The sequence below is a fragment of the Paroedura picta genome, chromosome 12 (assembly GCF_049243985.1).
Source record: "Paroedura picta isolate Pp20150507F chromosome 12, Ppicta_v3.0, whole genome shotgun sequence".
Classification (NCBI taxonomy): Eukaryota; Metazoa; Chordata; class Lepidosauria; order Squamata; family Gekkonidae; genus Paroedura; species Paroedura picta.
Genome location: NC_135380.1, coordinates 27,766,880 through 27,782,849, shown reverse-complemented (window position 1 = coordinate 27,782,849; position 15,970 = coordinate 27,766,880). Strand labels below are relative to the sequence as shown.

General features: G+C 44.8%; 1 protein-coding gene across 3 annotated transcripts in view; it reads right to left on the bottom strand.

Moving 5' to 3' along the window:
• Positions 1-15,970, bottom strand: part of NR6A1 (nuclear receptor subfamily 6 group A member 1) — a 98,972-nt gene that overhangs the window by 72,583 nt on the left and 10,419 nt on the right. For all 3 annotated transcript variants that reach the window (XM_077307086.1, XM_077307084.1, XM_077307085.1), the window contains exon 2: positions 6,347-6,388. In XM_077307086.1, the coding sequence (XP_077163201.1) occupies positions 6,347-6,388 (42 nt within the window). The remainder of the gene's footprint in view (positions 1-6,346; positions 6,389-15,970) is intronic.

Sequence of the window (15,970 nt, the reverse complement as noted above, 5' to 3'; positions counted from 1 at the left end):
CATCCTAGTCTCACATCATGTTGTCTTCATCATGTTGATGTTGTCTCTGAGCACTGGTATTCAGAGGTTGATTGCCTCTGAATATGGAGGTTCCCTCCAGTCACTATGGCTAGTAGCCACTGACAGACCTATCCTCCGTGGATCTGTCTAATCCCCTTTTCAAGCTTTCAATGCCTGTGTCCATCACTACATCTTCTGGCAGCAAATTCCACCTTTTAATCACTCCATTTGCTTTCTACAAAGTCCATGCTGATCCTTCCTAATTAGAGCTCATTTTTGTTCAGTTATATTTTCATTAACAATCTCCACAAATTTTCCCCAAATAAATGTTAGACTAACTGAACTATAATTTGTAGGTCCATTTGTAAAAACTGGCCTTAACACTAACTGCTGTCCAATCTTCTGGAAAGAAAGCTGACTTTAGAGAAGTTGCATATTTTTGTTTGCAGGGAAGCAATTTTACATTTGAGTACCTTAAGAACCCTTATTACTTGTCATAGCGTCAGCTTACATCTGTGCTCTCCCTTTTTCACATCATTTGGGCAAGACCAATACTTTTAAAAGGAAACCTTCTTGTCATATATTGCTTCTTTGATCTGATTCATTAATCCTGGAAGATTCGGTGATATACTTTTAAATCTGCATTATACATTCTGAGCTTCCATTATTTATTTCTGAGGAGTCTGAAGAAATCTGATCTTCCTTTCAGCTTCCTTCGCATTTTTCAGTTCTCTCTTCTAAAATCAAACACGGATGTTTTGAATTTTTGGCAAACTTCCCTTCACATAAATGCTGCACATAATACACAGCAATCACTGTTCCCAAACACTGCTAACAATCAGAACCAAACCCATGGTCATGTGACGGTAGCTAAGTAATCCATTATTATAGCACTTTCTCTCCTCTTTGCTTCGTTTATTTTACCTTTCAAGATCACCCTTATTTTGGGCAGGTGAGCAACAGCATATCCCCAAATGAACCAAATGTTCCCCTACTCTTGCCAGTTTTCCCCGCCCCCAGAAGAGTTAGGTAAAGGTAAAGGTATCCCGTGTGCAAGCACTGGGTCATGTCTGACACTTGGGGTGATGCCCTCTAGCGTTTTCATGGCAATACGGGGTGGTTTGCCAGTGCCTTCCCCAGTCATTACCGTTTACCCCCCAGCAAGCTGGGTACTCATTTTACCAACCTTGGAAGGAGGGAAGGCTGAGTCAACCTTGAGCCGGCTGCTGGGATTGAACTCCCAGCCTCATGGGCAGAGATTTCAGACTGCATGTCTGCTGCCTTACCACTCTGCGCCACAAGAGGCTCTGTCCAGAAGAGTTGGAGTGATATTAAGCACCAGTAGCCTCCTTCCATTTTGGCTCAGATACTGGCTATCTCATTTGTACACGGTCAGCTTGCTTCAAAATACTCCCTGTTCTTAAATCTTCCCAAGATGACTTTCATAAATCCATTTGGTGCCTTGTCCAGGTGGCCCTGCACATGGATCACACAGCATTTCTGAAAATACTACTTTAAAGGTCCTGGATTTAAACTTCCTGACTGGCAATCTAAACGTCTCCCCCAACAACATGCAATTAACTTCTTGACAACCTTCCACATACATCATCCACAAACCCAACCAGGCAGCATTCCCAGCCTTCAACCCAGATAGACAACTCACCATACTGTAAGAATAACCATCACAGACCTATCTTTGTTCTTAAGGCTCATGACCCCCACTATCAAAAATCCCCTCCATAGAGGTATCCGTGAGCAAGTCATCAAGTTGGAATCTGATCAAGAGATCCTTTTTACAGATAAAGGGATTATTGGCCAGATTGTCTTCTAACTAGAGGACTCCCTGACAGCAGAGGAACTATCACCAGGACATCCCCTGCAGATACTTGAAAGTCTTATTTATATTAAGGTGACCAGATTTCAACATTGGTAAAGTGGGACACCATTGACCGGGGGGGGGGAGGTCTTGATTAAAAATTTGGTCTATATGGAGCAACAAAAAGTTTCATAGACAGCATAGAACGCAAAAATAGTATTGTAATATATATATTTAATTTCAACATAAATACAATTTGCCAGGTGCCTCCAGATGTCCCTCCAAGTGGGACAATCTGGTCACCTTAATCTATATGCATCTTTCCCTCAATCAGCATTTCCAAGTCGGCAACCTTCGGCCAGCTTTGTGTAGTGGTTAAAGAGTGACGGCCTCTAATGTGGACAGCTGGGTTTGATTCCCTTCACCTCCACAAGCAACCAGCTGGGTGACTTTGGACTAGTCACATTACTGTTAGAACTGCTCTGTGAGAACAGATCTATCAGAGCTTTTTCAGCCCCACCACCTACTTCATAGGATGCCTGTTGTCGGGAGAGGAAGGCAAGGCAAGTGTATGCTGTTTTCGGGTAAGGAATTTAACTACTTCCAGCATTCATAAGGCTGCCTGCCACCTAGTGGCCTGATACTATAAAATCTTCTTATATACTAGTTGCCACTAGAGGGAGATTTAAGTTCTCCCCCCCCCCCCCTCAATTCAGAATTTCAAAAACTAATTACACTCCCACATCTAAGGGTTGTAGGAAGGGTCCATACACAAGTATTTTTGCAGCAGTGACAAATGCCATTTCTTGCTCCTTCCCTGTGCTAGTTGCATTTGATTTCAGAGGCACTCAAAAAGCACAAAAGCACACAGAAAGGTTGATTCTCTCCGATGAGAGATAAGGGATACTTAGTGCCAGAATTCAAGGGAAGCACAGGAGAAGAAACATTCATCTGTTCGCCTTCCCTTTCTTCCCAGCTAAGGATGTTGAAGGGAAGAGTTTAAGAGGCTCAGCAGTCCTTTGCACTCAATATTACTTACCCAATCCCTACTCTGTAACCTAAAACAGCTTGTCAAAGAATTTAGAGTACCTCCTTCTCAGAAGCACTATTAAAGGGTTTCAGGCTTCATTACAAATACTACTTCTTTGAGCTTTTATAGGTTTGATATATTAAATATTTTTCTTTCCTGCTTACTGCAAGATCACATGCCTGAACGTAGGTGTCCACATTCTGCCTCCTGACTCAAAGCAGTTTTTAAATATTATCCTAAATTCTGAAACAACTCTGATATAAATTTCTGGATTAGTCAGCACGTGGCTGCTATTCTAAAGGACAGCTTTCAGCTTCTCTCAAAAAGCTCTCTGCTCTGGCTCAGGGCAATTGCTAGGAAACCCACCTATCGAGTTTGCCCTCTTCTTATCTCCATTTTCACGTTAATATGCTGGAACAAATGATATCACAACAACTTTCCCCAATATACATGCATTCTGGCAGTCTATCCACCCTTACAAAGGTTCACAACAAGTCAAAAATACCTCTCCAAATATCAGGTTGGCTCTCTAGCTGGCTTAGTCTAGTGCCAGACCGCAAAAGATCAGACTGGCTCTTACACTACCTATGAAAAGTTCTCATGCTGGACAGATTTTGACAAAGCTTCAGCTTTCCCTCAATATTCTTTAAAAAGTTATTTGCAACATGTCCTTCTTGTTTAACACCCATCTCTCACTAGAGATATTCTGCTAATCCATATACCTCAAATGATTACTGTATCAGGCTCGACACAGACTTAGCTTTGGCAGATAGAAAACACATCATATCTGATGGTAAAGTTTAACCAATTGTGTGATTGGCAATCAATCACTGAAAGGCCTGGCACCTCCTTCAAAGAAACCTTCCAGGAGAAAATTCTAATTCTAGCAAACAGGGGAGCACAGCTGTGCAGAAAACAGCTTCCCTCCTTAAAACAGCCTGCGGCTTGCCCTAACGTGTAAGTGAACAGCTTGCCTCTTCAGAAGGAAGCCTGTTTCAATCCCTTTGAAATTCCCAAACAGTCCTCAGAGAAGCCAGATACCATTTGGGAAATGGGGGAATTCATCCAACTGCAGGACGCTCTTTGCAGGGTGCTCGATTAAGCCACAGAGGTACTTTTCGAGAGCCTGAAAAGGTAGTGGCAAACAGTTTTCTTTTTGAAAGCAGAGACCTAATTCCAGAATCATTATTACAAAGTTGTTGGTCAAACAGACCTAAGATGAGTAATGCAAAAGGGAGAACAAGCAGCGCTGCCACAAATTGCAGGTGCAACTTCAGACTCGTCCACGGCAATAGCCAAGAACATACTGGAGCTAAAAAATAAGACAACCAAGTATGGCAGGAGATGTACCCTCCTCTTCAGGATGTTTTTAAATTGCTGCCAAAAGTTAGGAATTAATTATGAGGACCAGAACACTCCAGGGTGATCGTTGCTCAATTACATTGAAGAATCCAACTCTGGCAGCTGCTGTGCAGCTTAACATCTGTTGTGGCCAGGAAGCCTCTGCCAGTCACTAGCTAAATTGTTGTTCCTTCCTACTAGCTATAGCCCAAAGGCAGGTCACAGTAGCAGTCTTCAACTTCTAGTCTCTTCTTTATAAACCACGTAACTTAGAACAAGGTTTTATGGATTTATGATGATGATATGATGATGAAGCCCACCCACTCCAGGAAAAAGTCTGAAATCAGCTCCAAAGTCTAAAGTAGTTCCAAATCCAGTAAGCAGTCAACAGATGGTCATGAAGAAGTTACCTGCTGCTGTTTGGCAGAAAAGGGTCAGCTGCCTGAGGATGCTGCCAGATGGTAGGAACAGTTTCTGCCAGAAAGCAAGATAAGGAAACTGATTCCTCAAAAGAACAAGTCACTTGGAACTGTAATGCACACCTGAAAGCATCTGGAATAATTTAGCAGGAATCATTCCAATGCTACCTATTCCCTAAAGAAAATGGAAAATTTTCCTTACAAAAGAAAAGCGAAACACATTTCTCAGGCCATGTTCATGAGTGAAGCTCCTACATGAGACTTTTAAAACATGCTTTCTCTCTTACAGCAACAGCACACATTATCCAGGTGTGCGTGTGTGCATGCATGGACACACACACACACACGCACACACTTCCTCCTAGCTGTATTTCAAATGAAACCCATATGTTGTTCACAGGAGCCTGAATATTGTGCAGTGCCAACACATAAGCAAACCTAAAAACACAGGACAGTCCAGCTATCCTCCCAAGTCCTTAGATGCAAAACTTTAAAAGATTTTAGAGTCTACAAAAATTCTGGAAACGGGTCTGCCGTAAAACAGCAGAACAAAAGTCTGCTGAACTCTGAAGACCAGCTGTTGCCAGCCTAGCTCCTTCCCCTTTGACCTCTTCTCCGGCCTATAAGTGAACAGCATCAATTGTTTTCTTGTATTATGTACTGTTTACAAGGCCTGAGTGGCATGAAAGGAATTAATAATTTAGCTTGCGAGCTGATGACCTTTATTGGGGTGCCTCCTCTTTGCTCAGCCAAGAGTGGCCGTGAAACCGCGGGGGTTTCTTTAAGAGTTTCCTACTTTACAGCCTAATTGGGTACCATAACATAAATCAATTATTTCTCCTGTTTTAAGTAACAATGCTACCTATTCTTCTTCAGTGCTCCATTTCCAGCTTCCCCTTGGGTCACGCCTGGCCTCGGCCTTTGAGTTTTACAACTGTATAGTAAACACGATGGAGAAGAAAAGTTTGGCCAGCACTGCAGGATTGGGGCTATTTGGAAACACTGCAGGGGAGGAAAAGGTTGCCCTGGTTTGAACTTCTTCTGACCTTTGACTGGCCTTGTCCCTGCTTATGTTAATCTGAGGGGTAGTAAGAGGTCCTCCTAAACAGAAATGAACTTAGCCTGAACCTGTGACAGAGCAGTTGACTTTGAAGGCTCCAGCTGCAGAACACTTTGGTGTGCAGCTGTTGCTAAACATAAGAGTGCAAATTGCACTCACTTGTGCTTTCCCTAAACTTTTCAATTAAATTCTATGCATATTTTGGCTAAGCTAAAGGCAGCCTAATTCTGTGATCTGACTAAGGAGACCATGACAAGGCGCTGATATGGTCTGACACAGCCGCAGCAAGGCAGAGACAAACAGGTTGCTTTTAACAAAGAGCACAAAACGTTTAAAAAGACAGCATTCCACCTTCAGAGCAAAGAGGAAAGAAAGAACCTCTCTGAAGCCAAGGAGAGTGGCATCATTTACATCACGCCTATGGACATTAGCTGTTAAAACGTGTGGTCCCAAACATCTGTGTGAAACACAAGAAATAAAGAGTATCTCAGAACGGCCAGGGAGATCCAGGTTCAAATTCCCATGATGCTCACGTTATGGTATGTTCTTGGGTCTCCCCTCTCTTACTGGAAGATGTAGCTGCTTGTAAATCACTTTAGTCTCCTTGAAAGAATGCCAGCAATAAATAAACATTTTAAAATGAACTGTTGGGTTGGGGGGGGGGGGGATATAATACTTACCAGAAGGTGGATCATGCTCAGATGACGACTCTCTGCAGAATCCTTTAAAAAAAACAAGAGAATCATTAGTGGGTGTTTTTAAATGGACACTGCCCTTACAGCTGCCAAGTTAAGTCACAGCTTGCCTATGCTATATAATCACATTACACTTCATACGGGATTTTGTTTGCAGTAGTATTATAGTTAAGCTCACCATGTGATCTTGTGCATATTGATTGTTTTAAAGTTTTATGTTGATTTTATTGTGTTACCCACCCTGAGCATTCAGAAGGGCGGGCCACAAATAAAATTTATTGTTATTGTTATTATTCCCTCACTTCAGCCAAGCAGGGCAACCTTCACCCAGCCCCCAGTCTCTTTAAGCAGATACATACAAATACAATCTTCCATTTCTTACACTAACTCACTTCCTGGAGTAATTAAATGGTTGAAATGCTGAATCCTTAAACAATGCTAGAGACAGAGATGACACTCTGCAAAAGTAGGGGGAGGAAGAAAAAGAAAAAAAGGAAAATATGGGAGGAAGAAAACATGAAGAAGATAACCTAAAGGATACAAAATAAGCAGATCTGTCCGCCAGGCACAAAGAAGCTGTGGAAATTAAACAAACAAACAATAGAAAACTCGAAGTTACAGATACCTGGGCTTTTCTGCATGTTTGATTTACTCCTGATTTTCTTGGGAGTTGATCCACAAGCACTGGAATCTTTTTGCATCTGTCCTTCCTCTGCATTTTTACACTTGTTGTGTCAGTTCATAGTCTTCCAAACATGGTTTAAATAATTAGGATTTTCATGTGAGGCTGCTGTTGCTATCAGTAGGGATGAGTAATTTCACTCAGAGAAGCCCCAAAATACTCTGATTTTGATTTGAGTACTTTTGGGGCTTATCTGAGCCGAATCGCACATCCAATCAGCTTAAACTAGCTGAACCAGAGATATCGAAAACAATTCAGGTTTAATTCAGCTGATTGAGAAAGAACTTGCCAAATTGCTGATCCTTAGGACCAGCCATTTGACAGGGAGGCATTTAAAGACCTTGGCAAAACTTGATCCTCAGGATAAGCTGTTTTTATTTATTCATTTATATTTACATTTATAGCTCACCCCTCTTGAGCCAGTCAACTTAGGGTGGCTTACATCAACATGAACATCCTTATCCATTGTTATTCCTCTTAATATTTGTGAAACAGCTTTGAGGGTAGAGAGTGTCCGGCTGTCAGAGTTGGAATAGGGCCAATCTGATTGGCCCTGCCCCTAAAGCTCCTGCCCTCCATCCCTGCACGCTAGCGACTTTGCTCTCAGATGCCTCAGCAGTGCGTGTGAGAGAGACACAGAGACAGCCCTGTCAAACCGCACACAAGCCCTTATTACCTCCATAGCCCTGCTGCGACGGAGAGAGACACAGACACGGAGAGCTTCCCCAAACTGCTAAGAAGGCCTGTCCTGCAGGACAGGTTGAGAGAGAGAGAGAGAGAGACAGAGACAGAGCTGCGCCTGCCGGTGTCCCCTGGGTCCTAGCGCCCATTGCATTCATGGTTGCAATGGGCTTTCTTGCTAGTGAACAATAAAACCATAAAGATATTTAAAACAACTAAAAGCTAAGAGTGCAACATCACAAGCGGAGTCATTGTCTAATCCATCTATACAGGTGGGGGGGATAGGAGGAGGGGTCCAAATTGGTTGGTAAAGGTAAAGGTAAAGGTATCCCCTGTGCAAGCACCGAGTCATGTCTGACCCTTGGGGTGACGCCCTCCAGCGTTTTCATGGCAGACTCAATACGGGGTGGTTTGCCAGTGCCTTCCCCAGTCATGACCGTTTACCCCCCAGCAAGCTGGGTACTCATTTTACCGACCTCGGAAGGATGGAAGACTGAGTCAACCTTGAGCCGGCTGCTGGGATTGAACTCCCAGCCTTATGGGCAAAGCTTTCAGACGGCTGCCTTACCACTCTGCACCACAAGAGGCTCATCAAATTGGTTGGTAGAGAGGCCCAAATGATGTTTGGGTTTTTCTATGCATACTGGCTTCAACCAAATGCCTGGTGGAAAATCTCATCTTACAGGTCTTGCAGAACTGTGCTAGTTCTGTCAGAGACATTACTGGAGAGACATTTAAAGACCCCTCTGAGGCTGTGGAGAGCCCTGTGCCTCCCTGACTCTTCTGGAGCCAACTGCAGGCTGGGACAGGGTATGTGGATGCTGAATTGACCTGTCAGCTCTGTGCCTGGGCTCCCAGGCCCTGCTGGGGCTGACTCCACAGACATCAAGTCTGTCTGCTGCGCTCCCCACACAAAGCAGCCAAACAGCTGATCCTCACAGAGGATCTGCAGCAGGATCAGCTGTCTGGCAGCTGATTTGGCCAAATAGGTTTGAATTTTCTGGATCAGCCAAACTTGAATTGATGTACCAAATCAGTGATTTTGTAGATTCAAGTTTAACCAAATCAAGAAATCTCAAAGCCACATCTGAATACATCTGATCAGCTGACTCAATTTTTGATTCTCAGGTTGCCCCAGGTCAGCCATTCCCCCAACCTGCAAAGCAGCAACAATATAGCAGTTTCATGTCTGGCTCCATATCCTGAATGCATGACTGCATGGGTGAATGTTAAGATTTAAGAACATACTACATTTATCTTTGAATGAATTAACACATCAATGTTTGATGTGGCACTCAAGGTAACCAAGTCCAAGAATTATACTCTAAAACAGTGGTCCCCAACCTTCTTATCACCGGGGACCACTCAACGCTTGACAATTTTACTGAGGCCCGGTGGGGGGGAGGGGGGGTAGTTTACTCCTCTACTCTCAACCACTGCCCTAACGCTCTCTGATCGCTATGGTAATGTTTAAACATCCCTTCAAAATAAGATACAGACACGTGACAACAATTAACATTTTATTTTCATGGAAATTTTAACTCATGACAATGACAAATCAATGGGAATCATGAGCTTGTTTCTCTGCAACAAGATAGTCCCACCTGGGAGTGATGGGAGACAATGATACCAGAAGTGTGTTGTAAAGCAGTGGTCCCCAACCTTTATTAGGCTGGGGACCGGCAGGGCATCGGGCCGCGCCCACAGGGACCGCGCGGGCCACGCCCACGAGCCGCGCCCGGCCGCGCCCGCGGATCGGGCCGCGCCCGGCCGCGCCCGCGGGCCGCGCCCGCGGATCGGGCCGCGCCCGCGGGCCGCGCCCGGCCGCGCCCGCGAATCAGGCCGCGCCCGGCCGCGCCCGCAGGCCGCACCCGTGGATCGGGTCGCACCTGCGGGCCGCGCGAGCGCGGCCCGGCCCTGATTCCCTCTCCCCGCCCTCCCGCAGTAAGTAGCTTCCCGGGCCGCAAGCTTGCGGCCTGGGAAGTTTTTTATTGTGGGGGGGGGCGGGGAGAGGGAGCCGCGGCCTGGCGCCATGGCCTTTGCGGCCCGGCGCCGGGCCGCGGCCCGCAGGTTGGGGACCACTGTTGTAAAGGGCCGGGGGGGGGGGATGGCGTCCTTTGCAGCCCACCTCCAATTAGTCAACGGACCACATGTAGTCCGCAGCCCACAGGTTGGGGATCGCTACTCCAAAAGGTTCAGTGCAGGTTACTGTAACCGCACTTGTAAGGGAACTGGGACCAGTGTAGAATCCACTTGGGTTAAGTACCAAACAACCTGACAATCCTGCCCTTTCTCCACAGATCTCAAGGTGGTATCTGAATACATTCCTCAGAGTTATCCGTTCTGTCAATGCTAATCGACTGAGGAGCCCATGCCCCAAAGAAGTACATCTGGCCTTGGCCACCTTAGTGGAATGAGCTCCCCAAGGAGATCAGAGCCCTGAAGGAGCTTACTAAGTTCTGCAGGGCCTGCAACACAGGGCACTCTACCAATTTGCACTGCTCTCCCCAGCCTCCTGACTACCAAGAGACTGGGGAAGGCCATCCAACTGCACTCTATACAATATATTAATATATATATATATTATATAAATTAGCTGACTCAGGGAGAAGTCAGGAGGACAGAGTGACTTTCTGGTCTGCAGTGGCCTTGTTGAATTCACACACAATGGAAGAGGAATGGGAGGGAAGAGATGAATCTGCTGCATTCCCCCCTCTGGTTTCTCCCATTTTCGCCCTCGGAATTTCTTCTCAGAGCCCTGCCAGCAGAAAAAGGCTGGAGGAAGGCTGTTGCAAGCAAACTGATTCAGATATTCAAGCATTAGAGGACTATGCCCAGTTTCACAGAGTCCACCTTCTCCATAGAAGCTAATCTCTGCAGTCTGGAGTTGAGCTGTAATGCTAGGAGATCCCCAGGCCCTACCTGGAAGCTGACATCCGTAGCCGAGAACTACTACATCTGAATCCAGAGCAAGGAATGTGCACAGCTGAACAAGATTAATTTCTTTCCAGGTTTCCCCTTGCCCTAGCAGCCATTTCCAACCCTGGAAAATATATTTTATTAGTGATAGTGATGCCATGCACACTGTAAACCTGTGACTTCCAGGGGTGTGGCAGGGAGGCGTGGCCAGCTGGCATCACTTCTGGGGTTACTCGAAGGCTGAAGACTATTTCCAGGGGTTACTCCACAGGGGTTACTCCACATTCAGTGGGCTGAAAAAGGCTAGACAAATGGCACTTCATTTGCAGAACCAGGGAAAAGCTGAATAAGAGGCTTCAGCGCAGAGCTCCTTGCCTCTCCCCAGTCTTAATGCAAGAGCAACTGTGCAAAACAGTCAACATTGCAGAAGAAGAAAAAGAGTTGGTTCTTATATGCCGCTTTTCCCTACCTGAAGGAGGCTCAAAGCGGCTTACAGTCGCCTTCCCATTCCTCTCCCCACAACAGACACCCTGTGGGGTGGGTGAGGCTGAGAGAGCGCTGATATCACTGCCCGGTCAGAACAATTTTATCCGCGCCGTGGCGAGCCCAAGGTCACCCAGCTGGTTGCATGTGGGGGAGCGCAGAATCGAACCCGGCATGCCAGATTAGAAGTCCACACTCCTAACCACTACACCAAACTGGCTCTTAAGAACTAAACTTTGCAGAAAACACACTTAGGGACTCTATTAAGCCACAACTAGTCACAAACTAGTCAAATTCAGAGTGAGAACAGTGGGTGTGCTTTATTAAACCTCATGCCATCTTCATGGAGCCAAATTAAATTGTTACAGGGTGTCATAACTTCATTTTGTGCAGTGCATGATCCCAGAGTGACTCAGATTAGACAGTGAAGAAGCCCTAAAATAGCAACAAAGCAGGAGTAGCACGTGGGAGCTAAAAACAAGCAAGATCACCTGAACAGGCAGGTTGAGGGACATTTTAAATTTGCAAAAAGCACATTTTTGACCTTGAGAAAGACCGAATTAACAGATTCGCTGAAGGCCTAGATCTGACATATTAGGCACATGGGGTGCCTAAGCAGCAAAGCAGAGCTAATTCAAGGTGGAGATGAACCTTAAGAGTTTCACTTTATTTAGTTATTTATTTATTATTATTTTTATTATATTCTTGGTGCTTAGAAATGCCTAGTGTCTGCTCGGAGGACAAGAGTCATTCCTAGAAACTTGATGTATTTTTTCAACTTCTGTTGCCCTTCACCAGCAGCACATACAAATCCTGGGGTTATTTAGAGGGCTGATTTTACAAGGCACCAGTTGATGAAAGATCTAAGAGGAAAGCCACTTGTCCAGCAGAAAACATGTGGCTAAAGAAAAGATATGTTTCTCAGGCACCTCATGGTAAGGAAGCCTGGAAAAAAAAGTCTTCCAGGTCTTTTGAGACTCAGATTTATACAAGCAGCAGCTTTTATGAGCTAGATGCAGGAGGTGAATTCCGCTAGCAGAGATCATATAATGTGCCACATACAAGTTCATATTGCAGAAAAGCAGCTGTGTTCATGGGGGAAAGAAAGCCAAAGTATCCCTTGACTCTGTAAATAGGATTAACTAAAGCATTTCTTGTGTAAGCAAAAAGTTACAACATAACAAGCTCTGTTGTTCCCTAAGGCAACTGCAACCCTTGTGAACAGGGCGTGCCTCACCTGTCTGTGCACACCTACCCGCAAAAGGGCACCAATGAAACTTGTGCCTAAAATTGCAACACCCTATCAGAGAAGAGAGGCAAAAACCAACCCTATCAACTGGAGAGCTCCCCCCTCCCCCCCCAGCTGCCCTGTGATGAAGCTCTGGAAATTCAGCAACACAGTCTGTTTCTTCCCCATCTGTACTTCTGGAAGTCCAATCATCAATCCCTCTCAGGGTGGCAGAATGCTGTAATCCTCCGCTGATCAAGCCTCAGAGAAGGACAAACGTTTAAGCGGGAAAGAAACCAAGGCAATCCAGTTTCCCCGACAGATCTGCGTATTCTGCTGCATCAGCTTTACCTATCAGAAGTCCATTTCAAGAGGGGAAGCACGTTCCCACCACACATCTGAAAAAGAGTCAAGGCACCAATCCCTAACATTGGTCAGTCATTAATGCCTTGAGCTCTGTATTCATTAGCCTTGTCTCAGGCTACAGGAAGCCCAGCGTAGGACAACAAAGATACCGCATCTTTAACCTTTCACCCCAGAGGCTTTCAAAGCAGATGCGCAACTAGTTAATCATACACATGAAATAATCCCTGAGGGAATTTTGCTTGGGGGGGGGGGGTGAGAGAGGATTATAGAAATAAGATTAGCAGAATGTTATGGCTGCAACCAAACCATGCTCAGCCAGATTTTGGAAGAATTCCTTCAAAGGGCTGGGCTTAAGCTTATCTTTTTTGAAAACTGCACCTTATTCTAATGCCAAGGACAAAGGCAGTTGTAGTTGACAGAATATGGTAATATTATGCCACAGAATAGGATAATATCATTATTCCATAAATTCTAACCAGCACGAATCTAGTCTCAACTCTCAACAAGTAGATAGACAAATGGCTTGCTGAGAGGTTGTCATTAACTAACAACTGGTTTAAAAAGCAATACTATTCAAACCCTGAAGCTGGAAGCTTGGATTTTCCTTGTACCATTTAAGAAACCCTAGCCCAGCGCCAGCTTTGAGCAGACAATCCCTAATGAGCTTGTAATCATTTATTTCTCTCTTTTTCATTGCCAAATGGCAAGTATTTCATACTCTAGCAACTATTGTCTCTCCCACCCCAGCAGGACAGGCTTTTGCTTGGTTCTTAAAACAAAAAGCACAGTCATCATTTTATTGTATTTTAAGGACTTTTCATGCGTGCTTTTCATGGAAGTTTGGCTGCCAAGTGCTGAACTGCTTCAGAGCACTTCTCACACACCCACAGTGTGGAAGTCCTTATTAAGTCATCACTCAGGGCTATCATTAAGATCTTTCCTCTTTACAAGGCCAGAGCACTCAATTGAAAACTGACCCCCAGGTCAAGCCTGCACGCTCTGAATCAGCAACCAGATCTGGAGGCAAACAGAGACACCTTCATTAACTATAAGCTTCCAAAACAAGAGGATAGGACAGTGAAGTCATATCAGGAAAGCCAAGTCTCATACCGTCCTGTTTGGAAAGTATGCAAGCTGATACCTACCTTGAAATGATAATACAGATTCCAGAAGGAACTCGGCAAGCTTTGCAACTGAGTGAGATCTGAACTCAGGTCGCTTCTCTAAGTCCAACACCCCATGTCTTACTGAACTGATAGCACCCTCTACTTTCAACACAAAGAGCGGGAAGGGGCTTTCCTATAGTCCAGTCCAGAAATCTTTACATTTCTTAGTCTAAGAGTAGACCTGCACAAACATACTACTTCCTTGCGTTTGTTGCTTTGGAGCAACCTTTCGGAACTTTCTTTTTACCGTCAAGAAACTTCTGAAACATTGTTCAGGCTTTGAGAAACCCCAGAAATGGCACGATTGTGCAGAATATGATTGGGAAACATAACTGTTCCCCTTCCCATTTCTCCAGGCCCATCATTGGCCATTTAGGGAGGGGTGGATGGGTCGGCATGACCATATATGGCCATATCACCCAATTCAACAATTTTTGAAAAAATATATTAATTTACTCCCACCCATTTACGAAACCCTTCAAGAAATCCTGCTTTAGATTAACCCCCTGCCAGAGACTCAAAGGACAGATCTTCACTACCACCACATTTCAAGTATAGCCCCAGTTCCGCTTGGCCCAATCCTTGTTAACTGAGAACAATACCTGCATCCACTGGCAGAACTTGTGCTCAGACCTGAAACACACATTTTTTTTGTCCCTTCTGAAGAGACAAAGAACGAACAACAATAGGGTGGCCTAAACAGAGAAGCTGGCTTTTTACTACCCAAGGGGAAAAGAGCAATGCCAAAAGAAGGGGCTGGTTAGTATAAAATCAGGTTTGAATTGATGCTTGAAAACAGCCCCGTTCTCTTTAAAAAAGAAGTCAATGTACAGAGTGAACTTCCATAAAGCAGTCAACTGCTCTAGAGCATGATGGGATAATAGAACATCTCATTATGTGCAAGCTCACCTGTCAGATGAGCAAATGCCATGCTGTGTGTGCCTCCAGTTTCAGAGGCTAGATAGGTGGGGAAAAGAGACAGGACCTCTTCAGGGGTGATGCCCAGGCACTGAACCTTTCTCCCCACAGAAGCTCATATGATATCAATCAAGATTACAAACGTTCAGGTACTAGATTGTTTTCCCAGGCCTTTTAGGCTCCTTTCCATCGCCATACTTTTCCCTCATTGCTCTTTTAAAGGGTTCTTTTCTGGCTTTAAGCTAATTATTTTTAGGATTTCAAGATCTTTTCCTAGTTTTAACCTGATACCGTTTTATTTTACCAACACTTTTTATCTTGTTTAGGCTGCTGCAGTAGGGTTCCCGCCTCCTCCATTATTTATTGGTTTATATGGAGAGGCAGGATACACCTGAAAAAATTTACTTCATAGATGCTTCTGATAATCCCAGTTGTATAGTACTAGCTCTAGCCCAGCCAAAGGGGCCACCCACTGACTGGCCCTGGATAAGCCATACTTTGCATTCTTGCACCGATTCTGCACAAGGAATTTGCTCCTGGACAGCCTCTCTTTGCTTGCGGGTTTTAGTACTGCTTCCACATGAAGTCAGCAGCAACCTGGAGCTCTCCAGTGGGTGGCATGAGTTTTCATCAGATTTGTTTCATGATGAAGGAAATTGCAAAATTATGATTTGCCACTTCTTGTTGTGCTTCCAATCGGGTCATAGACAGGAGCAAGCCCATCTAGAGAGAGAAACGTGTGATAGCCTTGGTAGCATTTTGTGCACCCACGCACCCAACCCTCCCCACTCCCTGCTCAAAATTAAAACAAAAAATGCTGTGTTTCGCATTGCTACAGGACCACAAAGCAACTTGCCCTCACTTCAAATTAAATGTTTTCTTCAGTGTGCACGGTAATATTGGGATGGAGCAGCTAAAATACTTTCCTATTTGTGTTTTCTGGTGGTGGGGTATGAACACGGAAAGAGGGGGCGGCATGTGATCCAGCAGCCCTCTTCCTATTAGCTTGGCATGCATGCTCCTTGTTTTACATCTTTATCGTGAACACATAATCATTGGGATCCAGTTATCATGGCCAGCCTATCACAAATCTACCCAAGAGACAAAGAATGCAGAAAAGAGGTATAAGGAAATGTTTTATTGCTGTGGTGTGATCCCGAAGCAAC